This window comes from Melanerpes formicivorus, unplaced genomic scaffold (genome assembly GCF_026170545.1).
Source record: "Melanerpes formicivorus ecotype bairdi unplaced genomic scaffold, bMelFor1.0.p_v2 SCAF_8, whole genome shotgun sequence".
Classification (NCBI taxonomy): Eukaryota; Metazoa; Chordata; class Aves; order Piciformes; family Picidae; genus Melanerpes; species Melanerpes formicivorus.
In genome coordinates, this window is record NW_027142360.1 from 21,226,691 (window position 1) to 21,250,109 (window position 23,419).

Here is a 23,419-nt window from a genome sequence, read left to right on the forward strand (position 1 = left end):
CTGAATGCCAGGATGGCAGCCTGGGATTAGATTTGTGTTTATATGCCACTCGTGGCAAGTTTTTCTATTCCTTCTCATCTCCCCCCAAGGCCTTCAGGGGCTTCTCAGGCTAGAGGACAAATAGTTACCTCTAGCCCTGTACTGGCTGGTGAGGTGTAAAGTGTGCCCATGTTTCTAACTTGTATGAGTTTCATGTGTCCTGTCTGAGCAAACAGCTTCCATTTGTGCCTTTCTGTTAGTGCACAAAATGTGGTTTAATTTTTCCTAGCCTGCATTGGGAGCATCTGACGCACGCTGAAGCAGGGAACCTTCAAGACCCCCAAAGCAGTTTTGATTCAAAGAACTGCAGCTCTTCTACCTTTGAATGCCAATACAGTGACTTGCTTAAAAGATGCCACAAGGTATTTTATGTGACAGCACAGCTGTTCTGTCCCTCTTAGTGAATGCTGTCTCTGGTTTTGAATTTGGATGGGGTTTCCTCCCCCTGTATCCCTTTTGCTTTTCCTGATGCTACTGGAGCACCAAAACTCACCAGCTGGCAAAATACTGCAATTGAGTGGGGAAGTGGTAGGACTTCAGGATGGCAACAACATTGGAGTACTGTCTGTATTGCTGCTGCGTGCTTTTGCCAGTCAGTTGTAGCCAAGGTAGGGTAGGTTGTTTCCACCTATTTCCTTGACGCTTGGACCGGCAAAAAGAACTTGCACACAAAATTTTAGTGTTCTAGTCGAAGATTTCTTGTCCAGTTACAATGATGCTAACTCTTACAGTCAAAATAATCTGCAGCTCAGTGATGTAAACTTTCTTGTGCCTACCTCTTCTAATGCTGCTTTGAATCCTGGTGTCAGTGACTGAAGTTGCAGGTGGGAAGAACCTACAGTGAGTTTGTCACAGGGAAGAGCATAACACTTCTGGCTTCTTTTTCAGTCTTGGGTCACCTGTATGTAAAAATTACTTCACACCTTGGTCACCCCTCATTCATTGTTCCACATGATGTAAAACATTACTGTTTATGGGGTGGTTGACATATGTCACATGCTTGAGGGTGGTGAAACACTGGAACATGCTGCTCAGAGAAGTGGTAGATGTCCCATCCCTAGAAACATTCAAGGTCAGGTTGGACAGGGCTCTAAGCTACTTGGTCTAGTTGAAGATGTCCCTACTCCCTGTAGGGCAACGGGACTAGCTGAGTTTTGAAGATCCCTTCCAACCTAAAGCATTCTATCATTCTATGAACCACTGCCTGCAGCACAAGACTGGCAAAGCTGTATCCTCCCCTAGTAGAGCTGAGCCAGGGTGGAGGCTCAGGGAGCACTGTTCCAGTGTCTGGCAGATCATGCCATGTGGCATGTCACTACCATTGCTGGAGCAGGGACCCTGATCCTCTGTGCCCCCAACCATGCAAACCCCTGTATGTGTTAGCTGTGCTCCAGGCCCAGCAGTTCCCCAGGCTGCTCCCTGGAACTTGCAGCCTGTGAGTTACAGCAATGCATAGGCAGTGGCACACAAGATAGTTGTACACAAACTAAGACAGAGTTGGTAGCAGTCACCTGGTCATTAGACAATTGTAACAGCAAAACAAGCTATAACAGCTCCTGGCAGGCCAAGACAAGTTCAGACAAAGCCTGACAGGGCTCAAGTTGCTCATATAAAGCAGAGCTTATGGCCTCTTACAAGTGGTGGCAGCATCAAGACAAGGCTGGGGTACGCAATGTGACAAGTGACAGCCATTCCTGCTCTGCTTTTCTAGGGGCTCTTCAGTGTTTGATGGACACTTAGTTCTTCTGCAAGAAACTCCACCTCCTGCTTCCAGGATGGTCTTTTTACACAGACAGTGTCCTTGATTGTGCTCCTTCCATTTCTAAGCAAACCGAAGGATTCTGGCCTAGCCTCTCTGGGGAGCCTGCAATGGGTCCTGTGCTGAGCGACTGGTTCTGCCCAAGCCTGACAGTAAGCATTTCTTTGAAGAACAGGCATAGGTTGCCCTGGCTGGGGAATGTTTTTTGCAAACCCTCATAGCAGCTGCTTCCATACAGCATATCCCTTGGGTTACTGTCAGTTTGCACAAGGAGACATTTCCTCTCTCAGCTTGTCAAAACAGATGACATGCTCTAGATCCCAGCCTGAGACAGAGCCTAGCCCAGCCCCTGAAAGTGTCAGCAAAATGGCTTCCATCTGAAGTGTTCCCACACAGAATCACAGGGGTTGGAAGGGACTCCTGGAAATCATCTAGTCTATCCCCTCTGCCAGAGCAGGTTCAGGTTGCACAGGACAGCACCCAAGTGGGTTTTGAATGGCTCCAGAAATGGGAGACTCCACTACCTCTCTGGGCAGCCTGTTCCAGGGCTCTACCACACTCGAAGAAAGATGTTCCTCCTTGTGTTTAAAAGGAACTTCCTACATTCAATTTGTGCCCATTACCTCGTGCCCTGTTACTGGGCACCCCTGACAAAGACTTTTCCCATCTTCCTGAAACCTATCCTTTAAGTATTTATAAGCACTGCTAAGATCCTACTTCAGTTTTGTCTAGGCCACAAAGTCCCAAGTCCCTCCCAGCCTTCTTCATAAGAGAGATGTTTCAGTCCCCCAGCTATCTTCACAGCCTCTTGCTGTATCCTCTCAAGTAGTTCCTTGTCGTTTTTCAACCAGGGACAGAATTGGACATAGTACTCCTGATGAAACCTCAGCATACAGTACTCCAGAAGAGGTTTCAGCAGCATCTATGTCTGCATCACAGTTGGAAAGACACTGATCTGCTTTGTCAGCCTTGCAGGGACATTGTGTGCTTTGGCACTTGCCAGCCTGACTTTGATCTGGCACTTCACTTGGAAAAATGAGGGTTTGATGGCTTGCTTCAGTTGCCTTAGTTGCACTCTCTTAGATCAGTCTCGGTTGTCACTCCTTGCACACTGTGGATGTCTGAAAGGGAAACCTGTTCTGTAACCAGTGCTGTGGGTAGCTGATGGGCAACAAGCCATGGCTCCAGTCTACACTCCCTCTTGTAGGGAACGTGGTGGATTTAGGGAGGGTGGAGGAATTAATATGGGCACCACCACGTCCCATAGCCATCTCTGAAGCTCTTTGTAGCTCCTGGTGAAGCTGGCAGGGCTCAAATTGTTGTGTTCCCCAGGTGTGCTGGGCGGTGGCAGGCTCTGGTGTATTTTGGCGGCACAGAGCTCTGAGGGATTCAACTGTGAGCCATGTCAGTGCTTTGTTTCTCCTGTGCCTCTGAAGTGCCCAGGACAATGGCAGGAATTGTAAGGCAGTGACAGTGGCAAGAAGAAAGCTCCTTGCCAACCCTGCTCTGTCTAAAGGGGCACAGCTTTTGCTGCCCAGAAAAACAAGGAGACCTTCATTTTGGTTTGTTGCTTTCTTCACTTTTGCTTTTCGTTGGTTTTGTTTTCCACACTGTGGCCTTTTTAAAATGGAGAAAGATTGCAGGTACTGCTGTAGAATTTTATGCACTTGACGATCTTGAAGGTCTTTTCCAACCTAGTTAATTCTGTGATTCTGCATACCCTGTGGAGGAAGAGTCATGGCAGAATGGGACTGCTGGAGCAAGAGCTCAGCGGTAGGGGCATCCCTGGGATGATATAGAAAGGATCTCCAAGGGCTGAAAGTCAGGACTTGGGTGTTATGTTTTCCTGGGAAATGAGGCCTTGTAAGGCAGAGCCTGGCTCTCTGCACTACTCCTAGGGGCAGTGGCTGCAGGCATAAGGGAACTGTGGTGCAGGAGTGGGGTCTGCAAACACAGCATTGGAAGTCAGTGCCCATTTTCTGCTCACATCAGTGAGCAAATCCCTAAGCTAAAGGTCCTTCAGGCATTTGCTTTTCTTGTGCTGCTTGTTTTGCTGAGCTGTTCTACTTTGCTTGCTTTCTCTAAAGACAGTATTGTGAACGTGTGTCCACAGGTTACAAGTCTGTGCAGAGATGAACCTGAGCAGCAGATGAATCTATAAAGCCTGGAGACCTGGAACATGAGTTCCTCATACCAGAGCATGTGTAAAGGGACAGAGCCAGCAGACAAGCACCAAAAGCCAATATGCCAATAGCCTTAAAGGAAGTTGTGGTGATGAGGGACAGAGCTGTTGCTGAAGTACAACCTGGAGCTGAGTACCTGTGTCCAGCTCTGGAAAAGCAGTCTGGCCCATGTCCTGCAGGAATTATCCCTTCTGTGCTTTCACCTGACTTCTCATAATGGTCTATTTTTACCTTTTTTTTCCCCCAGATAGCATAAAAGCAGAGACCAGGCCCAGAGCAGCAGTAGAGAAGAAGACAGGAAAAGGGAAGTGTAATCTAAGTTCTGGGACTTGGCTTCTTGAGATTGTCAGTGCTGTTATATCCCTAAAGAAAGGAGCTGGCTTTATAAAGATATAATTAATGTTATGTAACAAAGTTTTTGTTATTAAAGAGAATATAAGTATTCCTTAATCAGTTTGCATTTGATTCCAATTAAAAATGCTACTATTTACATACTTTTCTTTATTGAAAAGGTTTATTTAGAGCAGCAGTGACAGAGGAACAGCCATGGGATGGGTCCTGCCTTTAAGCCTGTTCTGTGTCAAGACAGAACTCGTTTTTTGCTTCAGCTCTGGAGAAGCCTTGAGCCCATCTGTCTGTGAGCTAAGGGAGCAGTGCTGCTGGTTCAGCTCTGAGAGGGAAGCAGGGGAGGCACACCAGCAAGAGCTCATGATGCGTTACAGGAAAGATGATTGCAGTGGAAGGATTTAATACACCTTCAATTTTGTATCTGCATCTTTTCTGGAAAGAGCTTTATTGTCTGTTATGCAGTGCACTGTCTAGCAGTACTCACAAGGGACTATCAACTACATTGATTAAATACTTAAAAAGCAATTATCTGCTTCTTGGAAGTGCTGAAGGATTGTTTGGATGGTTACTGCGGGTCAAATCTGCCTGAGCAGCTACGTTTGGGGTTTATTGGTTATTTTTGTTTTCCTTTGTTCTGTTTTGTTCTTTACATAAACTCCCGGGACCGAGAGAACTCATCCAGAACTACAGGAACAGACGGAGCGGGCCCGCCAGCACTCGGCACCGCTCCGCAGCAGCAGGCACAGGAAGCCGGCAGCAGCTCCCGGCCCAGCCCCCGCCCCGGGGTGGCTCTTTGGTGAGGCACTATGGCCGCTGCTCGCGCTGCCGGGGCGGGCGGGGAACCACAGCTCCCGGCTCCCCCCGGGGACACAGGCGCGAACAAGCTCTTCGCTGATTGGCTTTCCTTTCCCGGCTCTCGCCAATCAGACGCGCCGCTGGAGGGTGGCCGTGTTCCCCGCGTGTGAGGCGGGCTAGCGGCGTCCCGAGAGACCATGGAGCAGGATCGGGGGGAGGTGAGAGGCGGTGGCCGGGCCGGGGGCGCCTCTGGGGCCAGAACCATACCGGAGGGAGGCTGTCAGCCACGGAGCTGTTCGCAGGGTGCTGGGGAAAGCCTTGGGGCGCCGGGCGGCGGTGCCCTGCGGGAGGGCGGACGCGAGGCCCGGGCTCGCGTGTGTGAGCTGGGTAAGGGCTGCGGTGTGGTGCCCGCGGCCGGGAGGGGGCGAAGAGCCCCGGGACGTCTCTTGTCCGTCGCGGTGTTGTTGTCTTGGCCGTGTGTCCCCGCCTCCGCGCTGTTGGGGGACCCGGCTGGTGCAGGAGGGGTTAATGGGTCTGGCTCGGGCGGCACGGGCCTCGGCGCTCCCGTCGCCTCTCTGAGCCAGCTGCGCCTGGTGCTGTCCTTGCTCGACAGTCCTGGCGACTAGAAACGTGTCCGCAAGTTACGCTCACGTTTCACTTCCTGTGCGCTGCAGGAAGGTGCACCCTCAGACAGGGGTGAGAAAGAGATCAGTGTACTTGAGTTTGAGCAGCTTAGGCCTTTCAGACGTCAGGAATACTGTCTTGAGGCCGTAGATCTCAGGAGAGCAGCTCTGTCTTCAGGGAACAAGCTGGGTACCTTGCGTCTGTGGTTTGTGTAAGCCGGGCGGGGGGTGTGAGGAGACAACAGTGAGCGAAGTCTGATCTTCGTGTGTCTATAATACTATCCACAAGTCAAGAATCAGAGGGAATTTAGCACTAGAAGGTGATGGACTTGTTGCTGAGCTGTGGAGATGTTCTCCTCACTTGGACAGACAGTTGTGTTTTGGTGCCTCATATGGCTGTTGCAGTTCACCTGTTTCATCACTTATGACAGAAGTCATCACTGACTCCTTGCAGCCCTTTCATGAGTTGCAAACACCTTTTCCCAACTTCCTCTGTGCTTATTGGGATCCCAGTTCAAGATTCTTCTAATATGAGAAACAGTCACTGGATTTTTGTGCTTTCTTCAGTTGCTGTCTCTCTGCTCTTTTGCTGTAACTGCAAGTATGAAGAGTTAGTCAAGATGCTTAGTTAACAAGCATTGTTCTGTCATCCTGCTGGTGCAGCTTCTGAACTGAGGTCAGCTATGGACTTTCTCTGGAGTTAAGTCTGTCCTCTTGACTTCCAGGCTGTACTGGTCTTATGAGCTATGGTGGATGGAGTGAGTGTGCAGCTCTTCACTGGGAGTTTACAGTGACTTTACTGTTGATGCACTGCTGTGCAACTGTGTTGGACGAGACAGTGCTTGGAAGGGCACTGTCTCCACTGTGTTTGTCAGCATGGCACTGTAGTTCCCTGTATTCTTGCCACGTTCCCCCAACTTTTTATTGTGTAGCTGCAGCTGTGTGACTGTTTCCTCTTGGGAAGCAGGATACAGCCTGTGAAATATTTGTGAAGGGAGCTCTTGCAGGGGTAATGCTTTCCGGATAAGGATTCAGACTCCTGCCTTTGGGCTTGTTATGTGGGCTCACCGCTCACCCTGAGGCCTCTCCCTGGTCCAAGAAGGCAGGTTTATTGTGCAGTGTGGTATGAAATGCCTGTGTCAAAGCAGACTGGCTCTCGTTTCAGTTGGCATCTACTCTTTGCCACAAGACTTCATCCTTGGAGCAGGTGGAGGAGGAAGGTGATAATGACGAGGAAGGGGACGAATTGGACATCTTTAGGGTTTATGAGAACTTCAAAGGCTTCAACAGCAGCATGGGCAGTGACAGCAGCTCCTGTCTGGAGGAGTCTAGTGACGATGAGGTGGCAAACCAGGAACCTGGAGAGCTTCCAACCTCTCCTGTACAACAGCCGTCCGCAGGCTGGCCCGCAGATGACAGTGGCTCAGAGCCAGGTACTGCACTACCTACCTGTTGAACCTAAAATGTCTGCATGATGGAAAGAGCAAGGGCTGGGGGAGCTGAAGGGTGTACGGCTGCACCTTGTGTACGCTTTGGGAGCAGCACTGGATTGAGACTGCATTTTCTGGGCTGCCCTGCCAACTGCTCATGTTTTTGTGCCTTCCTTCTCTCAGCTGTGTGCGAGATGTGTGGGATTGTGGGCACCAGGGAAGCTTTCTTTTCCAAGACCAAACGTTTCTGCAGTGTCTCCTGCTCCAGAAGCTACTCCTCAAACTCCAAAAAGGCCAGCATCCTAGCTAGACTGCAGGTGAGTTAAAACCCTTCTTCTTTCCTGGGGATGAAGCTGGGTGTGCCTGTACACAGGGGTGGGTGGTTGCTCTCTAGTTAAAGATCAGACTGCCGTTACCGATGGCATTCTGTTCCTGCCTTAAGTCTCCAGAAAATTCATGCCAGCTGAGAGGTGGTGCTTCCTAGAAGCTGAGGAAGGACACATTGGTATCTTACCTACTGTTTATTCTTGTTTCTGTGAGCATTGGTAAAAAACTGAAAAGTGCCTCAGGGAAGCACTGCATGCCCTGCTGGCCAGTTGCAGGGACTGGCTTCCATTCCTGTGCCACTAGAGCCCTGATGTTCCTTCTTTTGTAGGGAAAGCCACCAACGAAGAAAGCAAAAGTCCTGCACAAAGCAGCCTGGTCAGCCAAGATTGGGGCCTTCCTCCATTCACAGGGCACAGGACATCTGGCAGATGGGACGCTGACAGGCCAGGATGGTGAGTGTAGGAGGTGGAAGAAGCTGCAGCTACTGCTGAAGCCACGGAAATGGGGACACCTGTAGGGCTGTAAGCTCTACACTCTACCTTTCCTCCCCTCTGGTACACTGCCTTCTACTGAATGTGTGTGAATTGCTCTGAGGCAGCCTGGCAGGACATTCTCCCTGCTGGTGCTAACAGAGCCCTGGTGGGTTGCTGTCCGTCCACTACTGCAGCCTCATCCTCGCTCCTGGTGCAGCTTGGCCTGGCGCACAAGTTCTGTTCCCATGAGGTTCTGACTTCAGCTGGCAGAAATGACTTAAAAGTATCCTGCTGCTCCAAACCATTTGCTGCCCAAATGCCTCTGGAGTTATATTTAAGCCAAGTCACTCACAGATCAACTTGAGCAGCCAGTCACTGCTGCTGGAGGAGCAGCAGGCTGCTGTGTTAGGGCAAAAGTGATTTCCAGGGGGTGGCAGGAGGCACTGACCCCTGAGCAGACTGCTGCTGGAGCAGAGCTGTAGCCTTGGATCAGGAATGACTGTGGGATTAGTATCCCAGTGCTGCACTCTGATTTTCCTGGCACCCACTGGGGAAGCAAGTGCTGCTGATAAGACCCTGCAGTGTGGCTGCTGAGAGGCAAAGCTTCTAAGCAGTTTAGCAGTAAAAGCATGCAGTCTCCACTCTCCCTGGAGTGCCTGAGTCCTGGGCTGAATTTCACCTGCTGTTTTTTGCACCACCTTTCCCAAAAGCAAGTTACAGGAAGGATTTATTACTAATACCTTGTGCATCTTGCAGGGGCTGGTCCCCATGCACTCATAGGATCTGGTTTCCCACCAGGAAAAATGCACTGGAGTATCCTGTGTGCTGGGGCAGAGAGCTCTGCCTCAGGACAGAGAGCTCTGCCTCAGAGCAGGCCACAGCATGGCTGCAAGCTGTAGTCCAGAGTAACTGAGCGCTCCACAACTATCTCACCTGATTTTCTGCTCTCATGTCTGCTTACAGCACTCGTCCTGGGCTTTGACTGGGGAAAGTACCTGCAGGAGCATGGCTTCAAGGCAGCTCCTGTCAGCTGCTTCAAACATGTGAGTTCTTCTTTGCTGTGCCTTGCAGTGTGAATGGGACCTGTCACATGCACAGGGCTCTCCTGTACTCTTGTCACAAGCGATGGGGAGAAGCCTGGATTATTAAGCCCCAGATGATGGATGGGAAGAAGCTGGGGCTTCTCACAGCTGGGAATCCAACAGAGGGACAAGGAGTCTTGGGAGAGGAAGCACAGGGGAACTTGGTAGAAGCACTGTTTGTGGCAAAGGCCCAGTGCTGGCTGGGGACAGAATCAATTCTGACTAGGGGTGACAGCAAAAAGATCCCAGTTGCCTCTGCAGTTTGAGTGAGCACAGGCCAGGGTGATGTTCATGGAGGAGCTTAGCTTGTGTTGTCCTAGCAGTAGCCTCCCCTCCAGCATGTCTGCTTCCTGCTGTACTGATTTTCAGTTCTTGTGTGCCAAGTAGCTGAGGCAAGTATGGGGAAGTGTGGGGTGTCCCTGCCCATGGCAGGGGGGTTGGAACTAGATGATCCTTGTGGTCCCTTCCAACCCTGACTGATACTATGATACTATGATACAAAGAATGGCAGTTCTTAGGTCTTACAGCAGCCCCAGCCTCTCTGTATATTGACTCATTTGTCATGTTCCTTTTGAGTTGTGATCTGGGATGACACTTTAAAAGTACCATTTTCTGGAGGAGAGATCAGGAAGACATGGCACTTTGATGGTTAGGGATTTTGATGACAGCAGCTACTTGGGATAACAGGACAGCTGGCAGTGAAATAGTTAAGTGTTGCTATTCAGTATTGTGCCTTGTGGGATGCTCTGTGAGCAGCCCAGTGAAGTGTGGGGACAGTTCGATTGCAGTTCAAGCTGTTGGCACATGAAGGGTGAGGCATGCAAACCTGGGTCTGAGGTGAAAGTGTAGCTGCCTAAAACGTGACTGAGAGCTAGCTGTAACCATCAGTGTCCCTCTCCCAACATGGCTACCTCAATCCTCCAGGTGCCACTCTTTGATCAGTGGGATGATGTGGTGAAAGGTATGAAGGTGGAAGTGCTGAACAGTGATGCAGTGCTGCCCAGCCGCGTGTACTGGATCGCCTCCGTCATCCAGACTATAGGTATGTCTCCAATGCAGTTCCTGACAGCTGGGGTGGCTGACCTCTCAGGGAAGCTTCAGGAGCTGGTCAAGCAAAACTTCAGCTCTTTGGAGCCCTGAAGCCACTGAGAGACTTTACAATAGGAAATACCACAGTGTGGGGGTGGGAGGAAACCAGAGTCTGGCTCCTCTTCTGGCTCCTGGGCTCTTTGCCAGGGTGGTTCTACATCCAGAATGGCTGGAGAAGTTCTGATAACCTATGCAGAGCTCTGAAGGCCGTGCTTTGGGGACTACTCCTGTGCTGCCCAACAGGGAGAGGAGGGGAATTGCTGTTTTAATGCCTTTCTCTGGTTGTCTGCTCTGTCCTGGCAGGGTACAGGGCCCTTCTGCGATATGAGGGCTTTGAGAATGATGCTGGCCATGACTTCTGGTGCAATTTGGGTACAGTGGATCTTCACCCCATTGGCTGGTGTGCCATCAACAGCAAAATTCTGGTGCCACCACAAAGTAAGTGTCAGGGAAGAGGGGTCAGCTTGTGCTTGGGTGTGGAGGAGCCCTGGTTTATACCTAGCTTGGTGGGACATGTGCATGCGACCATAGCTCTGTTTCTGTTCTTGGGTTACAAGGAGCAGTTCTTTGGGAAGCTGGAGTCTGCTTCCTCTGCATCTCCCTGTGGTTGATCTGGGGATGCTGTATGCAAGGTTGGTGTCAGACCTATGGACAGAGGCTAATGCAGATGACTTCCTCCTTCTTACCCACACAGGGCTTAACCTTTAGGGAAGCTTTTTGGTCCTACATACTGGACAGTGTCTCTGAGGAGTGCACTGGATCCGGTTCCTGCTCAGCTGGCACTTTGGAGGGTGCCAAAGCTGAGGTTTGCATGGTACGCCCCATGTGGTTTTGCCCAACTTCCACATCTGGATCAGTGGAGCTGGATGACTCCTTGGCCTAGTCTCTTATGTAATGATGATCCCTTGCAGCCAGCTGAGTGGGCAAGCCTGCAAAATGGGATCTGTCTAAGAGCAGGTACAGGACCTGAATGTGAAGAAGGCCCTTTAATGCAAATGGACTCTCAGAGAGGAAGAAAGGTGTAGTGTGGTGCTCTCATTCCTTTGTTCATAAAGATGTGCTTTTTCTCTTTGTGTGTGTAGCTATCCATTCCAAGTACACTGACTGGAGAAGTTACCTCATGAAAAAACTGGTGGGAGCCAGGACCATCCCAGTGGATTTCCACATGAAGGTAAATGTGGGAGGCTGCTATTCTATGTGTGGAGGTGAAGCTGAAGCCCGGTTCTGACCTGTGCAGCTCCTGTGTCCCCTTGAAACCTGGGCAGGAAAGGGGCAGTGAGACACCTGTCACGATGCTGTTGGTAACATCACAGTCCCTGTGCCCTGTCAGCAATGCCATTGCTCCTTGGGGTCATAGACGGGCTTTCAAAACCAATGCAGCTCCGGCCTGGCCTTTCCCTGCCCCATTTCAGTCCTGAGGAAGGGCTCAGTACTACCTCGAGTCCTGAGGCAGTCTCCCAGCCAGCTTTGGGCAGCACGGTGGGTGCTCTGAAGTGTTTGGGGCAAGAGCAGGCGCAGCTGATCTCACCTCCTGTGTTGGTTGCCAGATGGCGGAGAGCATGAAGTACCCCTTCCGGCAGGGCATGCGAGTGGAGGTGGTGGACAAGAACCACGTGTCCCAGACACGCATGGCGGTGGTGGACACGGTCATTGGCGGCAGGCTGAGGCTCCTCTACGAGGATGGCGACAGCGATGATGACTTCTGGTGCCACATGTGGAGCCCCCTCATCCATCCTGTGGGCTGGTCACGAAGAGTGGGCCACAGCATGAAGAAGTCAGGTAGGGATCAGGCCACCACAAGCATCTTCTTCTTCGCTATGAACCGATTGGATCCTGCAGTCGACACCAGTCCTGACCTGCTGGAATCCTCAGGACCTGACAGATACACTCTACATGGTTGTGTGTCTGTTGCTTTGCCCTTTGGATAAGTAAAAGCCCAACAATTTGCTCTTACAGGTCAGGACCAGGGGTGCAGGTAGTCTGTCCCCTCAGTGTGAGACTGCAGAGTTTGCCACATCACAGGTGTTTGTAGTCTTGAGGAAATTCCTGCTGGCTCCTGAGGACTGGATGCCATCAGGTTGTATTTTCTGGACTGACAGAGGGCAATTGTTCATCAGCTCAGTCTGGAAGGGAAAAAAAGGAGACTTGAGCCCTTCTGATCCATTTGGTTGTGTCTCCCTTCCTTGCTGCCTCTCCCTTGTGATTACAGCTGCATATAGAGGCTGCATACACCTCAAATACTGTGTTGTTTTGGGCACCTCAGTATGAGAAGGACATTGAGGTGCTGGTGTGGGTGCAGAGAAGAGCAGCCAAGCTGGTGAAGGGTCTGCAGAACAAGTCTTATGAGGAGCTGCTGAGTGAAATGAGGCTGTTTAGTCTGAAGAAAGGGAGGCTCAGGGGAGACCTCATTGCTCTCTACAGCTACCTGAAAGGAGGTTGTGGGGCGGTGGGTGTTGGTCTCTTCTCCCGAGTAACTAGGGATAGAATAAGAGGGAGTGGCCTCAGGCTGCACTGGGACAGGTTAAGGCTGGATGTTAAGAACAATTCTTTCACAGAAAGGGTAGCCAAGCATTGGCACAGGCTGCCCAGGGAAGTGGTTGAGTGATGCCTGGATGTGTTTAAAAGCCATGTAGATGTGATACTGAGGTTCAACAAGGCCAAGTGCAAGGTCCTGCATCTGGGTTGGGGCAATCCCGGGCACCGATATAGGCTGGGCAGCCACTGGCCTGAGAGCAGCCCTGAGGAAAAGGACCTGTGGGTGCTGGTGGATGAGAAGGTCAACATGAGCCACCAGTGTGCACTTGCAGCCCAGAAAGCCAATCACATCCTGGGCTGCATCAAGAGAAGCATAGTCAGCAGGTCAAGGGAGGTGATTCTCCCCTTCTGCTCCGCTCTGGTGAGACCACACCTGGAGCACTGCGTACAGTTCTGGAGCCCCTATTACAGGAAGGATCTGGAAGTGCTGGAGCATGGCTAGAGGGCCATGAGGATGATTAGAGGGCTGGAGCTGCTCTCCTGTGAGGACAGACTGAGGGAGTTGGGGCTATTCAGTCTGGAGAGGAGAAGGCTCTGAGGAGGCCTTGTTGTGGCCTTCCAGTGTCTTAAGGGGGCTACAAGAAAGCTGGGGAGGGACTTTTTAGGCTGTCAGGTAATGACAGGACTAGGGGGAATGGAACAAAAATAGAAATGGGTAGGTTCAAATTGGATGTTAGGAAGAAGCTCTTCCCCATGAGGGTGGTGAGACACTGGAACAGGTTGCCCAGGGAGGTAGTGGAAGCCTCATCCCTGGAGGTTTTTAAGGCCAGGCTGGATATGGCTCTGGGCAACCTGATCTAGTGTGAGGTGTCCCTGGCTGTGGCAGGGAGGCTGGCACTAGATGATCCTTGAGGTCCCTTCCAACCCTAACAATTCTATGTTTCTGTGATGCTTTGTGATATGACTTGGCAGAGGGGGGGTTAGTGGTTGAACTCAGTGATCTTGAAAGTCTTCCACAACCTAAATGATTCTATGATTGCTAGTGCCTGGGAAGCTCAGCTGCCTGCTGCAAGCCCTTCACCACAGCCCACGTTATGAGAGGATGTAGAGGGACTGACCAGTTCTTTACATTACTTTCATGGTCTCTGATCTAGGTTTTCTACAGCAGCTAAGGTCTCACCAGAGAATAAATAACCAGGGTGTCTTCATACTGCAGTTGCTGCAGGTTTCTTACCTCTTCTTGTTTCTTCCATGCCTCACAGAAGAAAAACGAAGTGACATGGCAAACCATCCCACCTTCCGGAAGATCTACTGTGATGCTGTCCCCTATCTGTTTAAGAAGGTAGGACAGGTCTGCCTTTCTGTGTTGGCCACAGCAAGGGGAGCAGTGATACCACTTCCTTCCTTCCTTGTGTGGATTGTTGAGGGTGGCTCCTTTGCCTCTCTACCAGCTGTAGGGCAGTGAGCTGTGTGGGGTGTCGAGGCTCTGGTCGGGCAGGGACAGGGAAAAATAGAAAAATGGAAAAACTAAATGGCAACAGCAGATGGAGGGACTCAGCTGAGGGACAGACAGTTGCTTGGAGCTTTGAGTTGGAGAGGAAAGATGATTGCATGGGAGAGACCAGTTCCAACAAGGAGCTGGATCATATTGGTAAGGACTGAGATGAGAGGGAGGTTTGCTTTGCCGAGGAGTAGTGGTTGAGTACTGGGCCTGGCTATCTGACTGACCAGAGCCTTAGCAGGAGGTTGCTGACACAACCAGTGCTGGTTTGGCTGCCTCTTTGTATTTCTTGTAATATTTCTTCTTTCTCCTGCCAAGCTGGGTTGAGCCAAATCTGCACTTGGGGTGCTTGGTGTTGGGTTGGGGCTGTCCCCTACCCCCAGGAGCATGTGGTATACCAGAGTCTCCCTTAGGTACGAGCTGTCTATGCTGAAGGTGGATGGTTTGAGGAAGGCATGAAACTGGAGGCCATTGACCCCTTGAATTTGGGCAACATTTGTGTGGCCACTGTTTGCAAGGTAAGTTCAGTGGGCAAAGGGGATCTGCAGTGTTTACCTCAGGTAACCCAGCCTTTCCCTAGGTCTTTGCAATTGATTAAGACTGGGTAGGATTTTGTGTAAGGGAGAGGAGAAGGCTGTCAGAAGAGGTAGGCAGCTGGTGTGTGGAGGGAATTGGGGCATTACCTCAGAGGTCTGAGGATCTGATGAGACCAGCAGTTGTCCACATGTGCCTAAATGGACAGCATGAAGATGAGCATGCTTGGTCTGCAGGCTAACTGTCCAGTGTGTAGGACTGCCAGTCACCCTTCCTTCAGCCTTGGGCATGCAGCAGGGAAGATTTGTTCTCCAGTTCTTGCTGTGCATAAAGAGAGGCATCTGTAATGCTCCCTTGAGGAGAGAAAGGAAGGGGAATAGTTGTGGGGTGACCTCTGGAATGGGATGTGTCTGTATGGCCAGCACTCACTGGTGTAGGAAGCTGAGCGTGGACATATCTCCTGCCAGTCTGTCTGGATGAGGTGGTAGTGAGCTTTACTTTAGTGCTGGTGCTGGGAAGTAAGTTGCTTGGCCAGGTTTCCTCATGTCCTAAAACACAGCATCAGCTTGGGCTTTTCCTGCTCCCTCAAGAAGCCATTTGCTCTCAGCCCCAGCAGAGGAATGCTAGGAAAGCTCCTTGTGTCTTCAAAGTGATGCCTTCCACCATTGCTTGGACACAGGAAGAGGTTGGGGCAGACATGCCTACCACATTTGCTAGGCACCAGTTGCCACTGAGTGAGAGGCTGGACAAGTGTTGCTGTGGAAGTGACAAGTCTGAAGATGGGGTCTTGCTCATCTGCCCAGGCACAAATTCATGACATGGGTGGTGTAGAGGGCCTCTGGGCTGCCAATAAGGTTTGTTTCTGAGGGAGAACAGAGCTCCTGACCATTTATGGCTTTGCTCCCATCTCAGATCCTCTTGGATGGGTATCTGATGATCAGCATTGATGGAGCCACGTCTGATGATAGCTCTGACTGGTTCTGCTATCACGCCTCCTCACACGCTATCTTCCCTGTCAACTTCTGCCAGAAGAACAACATCGATCTGACCCCTCCAAAAGGTGAGATTTGGACTCTGCCCTGTGGTACAGACCTGCAGGAAGAACCTGCTGGGCCATGCTTTTCTGAGAGGTGTCAGGTTCAGGTGAATCAAAGGTTCAGAGAGCCAGTCCATTTGAGCTCTGCCCATATATCCAAATCCTGGTACTTTGTAGAAAGAAGTACCCTCTCCAGAGGATGTTAATGGCACAGTGGTTAGCTCCTGGTGGATCAGTGGAAGAGCTGTGTGGTCTCCACACTGAACTGAATCAAAGATTTTAAGGACAGTGTGGAAGGAAGGTGAAAAGGTGTCTGTGTTTAGCCTGTATCCAGGACTGAACTGCAGTAGTTGCTGTGTGACTCAGTGACCCCTCCTCAGCCAAGGAGGAGGGTTAGGAAAAGGAGAGGACACACCTGGGTTGAAGTGAAAACAGCTTTAATGAAACAGCTAAACCAATATTGATGCTACTGTAGAGTATACAAAGTTATACTCAGGCCCATTAATGCACAGCTCACAATAAGGGGGAAAGCAGTCTTTGGAAGGAGAATGATAAGCAAATGCCTCCAGGGATGACAACCTTTGAAAGGAAGGGGAGAGGGAGCCACTATGGTCAGCAAACTTGCCCCTTTATGATGAGTGTGACATTTATGGAGTGGGATGCACCTGTGAGCCAGTTTGGGTCAGCTGCCCTGCCTGAATCAAAACTGCTAGTGGCCTGCATGACTGTCCCAGCAAATCCAGGACAGAAGGGATAAGCAGAGCCATTGCTGCATGACTCAAGAGTGTAATGGTTTAGCACAAGGGCTAAGCTGCCTGCTGCCCCAACAAAGGAGTGAGGGGCAGAGTAACACATGCAACTCAGGGTTGAGTTAAAGAGGTGAGAGTTTAATATAACATGAGATACCATAGTCACAATGCACAATTACCTTAGCTAATAATCCAACTGATCTGAGAATACAGTGCCTGATTGCCTTAGCTTAGCACAGTGAAATACACAGGGGGGAAAAAAACCCAGCACAAATCTGAAAACCTAAATCAGCAGCTGCCCAACTCCCACCTGTTCTGCTGCCATGCCTCCAGAGCCACCCACACCCAAGAACCTGGAACCCAGAAGCAGCCAGCAGAACCGGAAGGCTCCCATGTTGCAATCTGAACTTCAAGCCCCATAATACTTTGCTCCAGTCAGCACTTTTCAAAGCTGGCATGGTGTGAATAATGGCAGCAGGTTCAACTCAAGCCATGACAAGGAGTCACCTCTGTCCTTGTATGAATCCATCTGCACAGTTCTGAGGGGCAGTCACCTTGGGACTGTTTTGCTGCTTCATTTGGCTGTACCCAAGAAGGCCTGCTCTGAATTTCTCTGTTGCAGCACTTTTGTGCAGTGCAGTTCTGTCTTCCTTTGATGCCCTTGCTGGTGGGAGAAGGATTGATCTTAGTGGTGTGTGTTGAGCATAGATCCTGGCTGCTGCTTCCCCTGGCCTTTCTCTGAGATCAGGACATGTGGCTGACACGGGTGCTGTGCTGCAGCTCGCTGCTCTTCTGTGTTTGCCCACTGGAGGGGGTGCTGAGCTGTGCTGGGACCTGTGCACTGGATTTGTCTCCACGATCAGGCCATACCTGCTGGTCCATTAAACTACTTTGCAACCAGTTTCTATGCCTTCTTTCTGCCTGTTATGCCTTTTTCTCCAGCTGGCCTACCCAGTCACTGCCTTTTTCCCTCTTTTCCATTTTTGTCCTGCTGCAGGGCAAGATGCAAAGACTTTCAGCTGGGAAAGTTACTTGGAGAAGACTAAATCAAAACCTGCTCCAGCACGGCTCTTCAACACAGTGAGTGCTGCCAGGAAGATGTGTAGGGATGCTTGCTGTCTGCAAAGAGGAGCACAAGAGCTCTGGCTCTCACACAATGGCTGAGATTGGAGGGGACCTCTGGAAGTCACCTTCTTCAACACCCCTGCTCAAGCAGGGTCACTTAGAGCAGGTTCCCCAGGACCATGTCCAGGAGGTTTTAAGTATCTCCATGTGTGGACACTCTGCAACCTCTCTGGGAAATTTGTGCCAGTGCTCAGTTGCCCTCACAGCAAAAAAGTGTTTCCTGATGTTCAAAAGGAACCTCCTGGGTTTCAATTCATGCCTGTGGCCTCTCTGGTCTGTCCCTGGACACCACTGGCTCTATCTTTGCACCCTTCCTTCAGGCATTTATACACATCCATAAGACCCCCCTGAGCCTTGTTTTCATCAGGCTGAACAGTCCTAGCTCTCTCTTCATACAAAAGATTCACCAGTCCCTTCATCTACCTGGCCTTTTGCTGCACTCTCTCTAGTATGTGCATGCCTCTCTACTGAGGAGCCCAGAAATGGGCACAGCACTCTGAGACCTTACTAGTGCTGAGGGGAAGGATCCCCCTTGCTTGGTCTGCTAGGAACATACCATGTAATGCAGCCCAGGTTACCATTAGCCTTCTTTGTTCCAGAGACGTGTTGCTGGCTCATGTTCACTTGGTGTTCAGCAGGACCCTAGGTTCCTTTCTGCTAAGCTGCTTCCTAGCCCAAAATGTGCAGGTACCTGGGGTTGTTCCTCCTCTGGTGCAGGACTTTACTGTTTGTTGAACTGCAGGAGGTTCTCAGCAGACCATTTCTGTATCTTATCAAGGTCTCTGGTTGGCAGCACAACCCTCTAGCACCTTAGTCTCTCCTCCCAGTTGCGTGTCACCAGCAAACCTGCCACTATCATGTCACCCAAATAATTGATGAAGGTGTTGGACAGGATTGGATCCAGTATTGACCCCTGGGGTACACTGCTAATTACTGGCCTGCAACTAGATTTCATGCCACTCATCACCATCCTCTGGGCCCAGCTACTCCACCAGTTTTCAATCCACCTCACTGTTTCCTCATCCAGACTATATTTCCATCAGCCTCTCTGAGGCTCTCATGGGAGACAATGTCAAAAGTCTTCCTGAAGATAGGATAGACAATATCCAGTATCTCTACTGGGCTTTTCTTTGCAGCAAAGGGAGAATCCAAGGCACTTGAATATGTACTCCAAGTAAAGGCCCTGTTTGTCTGGTTGGGATGAGCAGTATCCCTCTAAGTGTGACCTAGTTCTTTAGTCTTTCCAGGAGCTTGGTGGCTTGTGGGTAAAGTGGGTCTGCTTTGCACCTCAGCTACTTGTGCTCATCATCTGATTTCTCAGGGCTGTCTCAGGTTAATGGGTTTGCTCTGGTGTCTCTTAACTGCTGCCTGCTGGTCAGGGTCTCCTTTCTAAAGGCTGAGCTGAGATTTACTAAAGACACAGCTGGCCTTGGGTCAGTTCATGTGTGCCTCCTGGTACGTGCCTGGTTAGTTCTGCTGCACCGCTGTTGCCTTTTCTCTTTCTGCTAGCTTTAAGGAGGAGACAAGCCTCTTCTAGGGTGCTGGTGGCCAGATATGGGTACAATGGCCTTGGTTTTTGGTTTTTTTTTTCAACTTTTTTCTGCACCCAGGACTGCCCAAACCATGGCTTCAAGGCAGGCATGAAGGTGGAAGCGGTGGACCTGATGGAGCCCCGGCTGATCTGCGTGGCCACGGTGAAGCGCGTAGTGCACCGTCTCCTCAGCATCCACTTTGATGGCTGGGACAATGAGTATGACCAGTGGGTGGACTGCGAGTCTCCAGACATTTATCCTGTGGGGTGGTGTGAGCTGACAGGCTACCAGCTTCAGCCACCTGTTGCTCTAGGTGAGTGAAGATTCTGCTGTGGTTTCTAACTCTGGAGGCAAAGGTTGCCTTCTTCCTGCTCTGTGAGCAGCATTTCCTTTTCTGGGGCCTTGTGAGGAGGAGAAAAATGGCCTTCATGATTTGTGCTGGCTACCACAGGTCTTCCTCTACTGCCACATGTTGTAGCAGCTGGCAGAGGGAGGAGTTTGTGGTGGGGAGAAAACAGCCTGAGATTGGAGGTTGGCTGTTTTCCCTGTGTTCCCCTGTGTCAGAGAGTTGCTCCTCATGAAGCCGAGTAGAGTTCCAGCTGGTCCTATCCCTGCACAGCTCCCTTTTACTAAGTGTACCTACAGCCTCAGCCAGGTCACAGGGGGAGCTTGGCCCCTGCTCTCTTTTCTCATCAGTTCTCTGAATCTGTCTGTAAAAGGTAAGAGCAAGGAGCATCCCTCTCAAGCATTTCTTCCCCTTGTCTCAGGGAGGCCACTGCCTCACCTTTCTTTCTTGTCCCGAGCAACAAATCTTGTTTCTTTACTGCCCCTGCCAAATCTGTACTGGGCCTCTCTCCCCTGTGCTGCCCCAGCCTGCCAGCCCAGGCCCTCGCCTGGAAGCACGGACAGCAGCCCCTTGGAGCCTTGCTTTCCCCTCAGCTGGTTGTCTTGGGAAGAGGGCGTTGGCTCGGGGGGACGGGGATATCTTGTTTCTCGCTTATGTCACTTCATCCCAGTTACCTACTGGTTATGGGACTTGGCTTTCGTTTCCCTCTCGTCTCCATGACAGAGCCCTCAACTCCAGTGAAGGCCAAGGAGATGCCCAAGAAGAAGAAGAAGAAACCCTTTGGAAAGAAGAGTGAGTGATGTTTGATTAGTGCCCTCCCGCTCACTCGCAGGCTGGGCCAAGTTAGAGGAACCCTGTCCGTGTCCTGTCATGAACAGGAGAGAGAGGCCTTGTCTTGCTCTGGATGCCCTCAGTCAGCTGTGGGTTTCACAGCACAGCTTCATCCTTCCTAACTGCCCTGTCACCTAAAAGAGCAGAGAGCTGTTTGTGTGGGAAGGATCCATTCTGCAGTCTGTTTTCTGTTGGCTGAGGTGTAGCTGGCGCTTGCTTCCAGGCGTGAGGTTGTGCCGCTGTCCCTACTGTGTCCATGGTTTGCTGCAGCTGGAGGGTAGCTGGAGAGCAACCCTGCCAGCTTTGTGCTGAGGGAAAGAAGGCCTTTTGATGGGTGAAGAGGCCAGTAGTGTGGCTGGACCATGTTATTGTTTCATCTTGTCATTGTCGTCGTCATTGTTGCAGTAACTGTGACAAATCATGAGTAGGCAGGCGAGAAATTCCTTCCTGGGGGGTGGACAGAAAGGGACAGCTAAAGACCATGGAATACCTAAAACCTAAACAAAAACATGAGCTCAAACCAAAGCCACGAGTGCCACAGTGTCGATGGCTGGCAGCCAGCATGCCCATTACTAGGACTAGACCCAGACAGGTAAGCAATGCTGATTCCAGACTGACTCCAACAGGACCTGCTCCTGGGAAGCTAAGCACAGGCTGAAGTGCCTTGCTTTTCACGGAGGAGCACATGGAGGAGCATGTTCTGAGATGGTGACTGTAGAACTTTTCTCCAGTAGGCCATTTCTGTCGAGTAACCAGTTGGCAGCTAATGGCCATGTAGCTTGCTGCTGACTGTGCTGGTCCCTGGCCTGTGGTGTCTCTGTGGAGCAGGGCTGCTGGTGTTCAGGGCAGCAGCAGCACACTGTGCCCCATGCTCTCTTATCTCTGTTTAGGAAAAAAGTTGCCTGCCAGGACCCGCACCGTCAAGCAGCCTGCCAAGAAGCCTCCTGCCTCCAGGACAAGACAGGAAGCAAAAGCTGCCAGCAGGTCTTTGCCAGAGCCCACACCTGATGAGAGTAAGGGTCTGAGTTACTCTGCCTAGCAGCCACGTGCAAGTCTCCCATGTACGCCCTGCATGTCCCCTGCCCTCCAGCCCTCCTGAGGCCTCTGCTGCCTCTTGGCTGCCAGGTCCAGGCAGGGAAGGGTAGCACCGTGACAAAAGCCACAAAAGCCCATCCCCACTCCTCTAGAGACAAGGGAGAGTGGAGGAAAGCCTCTACCTGCTTTCCCTGAGAAGGTTTGGTGGCAGCAGAACAGCAGCTAGATGTCTTGAGGCTGCTGATGCCTGCTGAGGGTCTGGCTGCCCCCCTGATCAGTCTGGTTGTGTGAGGTCAGTTAGGGAGGAGTGGCAAATGGATGTGCTGCCACATCCTGTTCTCCATGAGGGCTGTTGCAGCATGTGAACACAGCTCATCATGCTGAGCATCGAGGGGTGTGGTGACCAGAAGAGCATCTGGCAGCTGGGTCACCTGCCATCTTTAGTAGGTGTTGGGGAAGAGTGAGGGTGAGGGGCTTTGTGCACACGTGGGTGAAGGCTCATGAAGGTTCCTGTTGCTCATGGAGGTTTGATTTCCCCTGTGTGGACCCAGGCAGGTAGAGAATGGACCACCCTGGCTTTTCCTTCATTGGCCCTTGCTCTTGGGAGCAGACAACTAAATGCTGACAGGATTTAGCCCTGCCCTGGTTGCTGCTGTGACCACAGATGTACTGTACTGTACATGTACTGTACCAGCAAGACAGAGCTGTCTGTGGTAAGGGACCCTCAAGAAGTGAGCTGCAAACCTTGGAGTATTTTGAGTGTCTGGATAAACAGAGCTGTTTCTGGGGTGCTGCAGGTAGGGTGAGGCATGTATTGACTTTACTTACTTATTTCTCCTCTCTCTTTCTGTCTCATGCCAGTCATTGTTGTGCAAGTGAAAGAAGAAACCATTGACCCCTTGGAGGCAGAGTTTGGAGCCACAGAGCTTCCTGTTCCTGTCAGCAGCATAAAGCAGGAGGTCACAGAATGATCCTGTAGTACCCCTCAGCTGCCCACAGCAGCCTCCGCTTCACCTTGTGGCTCTCTGGGGAAGATCCAGCGAAGGGGAGCAGAAGACTAAAAGGGCCTTCCCTTTTTGGAGTAGGCCACCCTGAAGAATCACAGCTCTGCTTTCCTAGTGAGCAGGGGAATTTTCCCCAGACTTGAAATTTTAAGCCCTGGGAAACAGACTCCAGAAAGGCTGCAGGCACTCTGAGGAGCACGACCAGAGTGGCTGCTGGGGTTGTACAGGCCTGGCTCTGATGGCACCTTTCTGAGCAGGAGCTCCCAGTGAGAAAAGAGGCTTCCAGAGCACAAAGGGGCAGTTTGGGTTCCTGGCTGTGGCTGCAGGTGGTGAGCTGCAGTCTGAGGAGATGTGTGCAGGTCACATATGTCAACAAATCAGCTGCCCTCGTAGGACAGATGCTGTGTGTGGTCCCTGTCCGGGCCCTGCAACCCCCAGGAAAGTCAGGATGTGGAAGAGTGGAAAGAGGTAAGAAAACAATGGATGATCATGCCTCTTGAAGGAGCAAAAGACCTTACTGAGTGTCATCATTTCTTGCTTGAGAACTCAGAATTGCAGAGGACATGGTGCACAGTTTTTTAGTTTTTTAGTAGTTCTACTGTAAATTTTGCCTACAATCAATACCCTAAAACCCTGTGAATTAAACTTAGGAAGAGGCCAAAGGCTTGTGTATTGCTTTCCTGGTCACCAAAATACCAGGGGTAGCCAAGAGGGGCAGGAGAAGAGGGCTGAGAGTCTTTGCTTTAAGTTAGCAGCACTTTGGGTGGTTTTCTTCCCCCCCACAGAATCACACATTCCCAGCATGGTTGGGAATGATCTCTAAGATCATCAAATCCAACCATTATCTAACTCTGCCAGGGCTACTACTACACCATGTCTTTGAGCACCATATCTAGATGGCTTTTAAATACATCCAGGGATGATGATTCAACCACTTCCCTGGGCAGCCTGTTCCAGTCTTTAATATAGAAGCTTTTCATGATGTGTAACCTAAACCTCCCTTAACTGGCTTAACTTGATGCCATTTCTTCTTGTCCTATCAGCTGTGACTTGTGAGAAGAGACCAACATGAACAGCCTCCTTTCAGGTAGTTGTAGAGAGTG

The 23,419-nt window shown here is 50.9% G+C and overlaps 1 protein-coding gene across 2 annotated transcripts; it reads left to right on the plus strand.

Moving 5' to 3' along the window:
* Positions 1-5,248: 5,248 nt before the first annotated feature.
* On the plus strand, positions 5,249-22,978 carry L3MBTL2 (L3MBTL histone methyl-lysine binding protein 2). Of its 2 annotated transcripts, XM_068142535.1 has the most exons (17): positions 5,249-5,342; positions 6,913-7,180; positions 7,361-7,494; positions 7,833-7,956; positions 8,941-9,020; positions 9,984-10,101; positions 10,452-10,586; positions 11,231-11,319; positions 11,696-11,927; positions 13,886-13,965; positions 14,538-14,642; positions 15,571-15,718; positions 17,441-17,523; positions 19,179-19,413; positions 20,170-20,238; positions 21,168-21,290; positions 22,174-22,978. In XM_068142535.1, exons 1-17 carry the CDS (start codon positions 5,322-5,324, stop codon positions 22,281-22,283), a joined length of 2,154 nt encoding a protein of 717 aa, XP_067998636.1. In that variant the 5' UTR covers positions 5,249-5,321; the 3' UTR covers positions 22,284-22,978. The 2 variants fall into 2 exon arrangements, with proteins under 2 accessions (XP_067998636.1, XP_067998637.1); XM_068142536.1 differs by lacking the exon at positions 20,170-20,238.
* Positions 22,979-23,419: the final 441 nt, after the last annotated feature.

Coding starts and splice junctions, on each gene's coding strand:
- L3MBTL2 (XM_068142535.1), top strand. CDS start 5,322: ATGGAGCAGGATCGGGGGGAG. Junction 9,021..9,983: donor CTGTCAGCTGCTTCAAACAT/GTGAGTTCTTCT, acceptor TCAATCCTCCAG/GTGCCACTCTTTGATCAGTG. Junction 15,719..17,440: donor CGATCTGACCCCTCCAAAAG/GTGAGATTTGGA, acceptor GTCCTGCTGCAG/GGCAAGATGCAAAGACTTTC.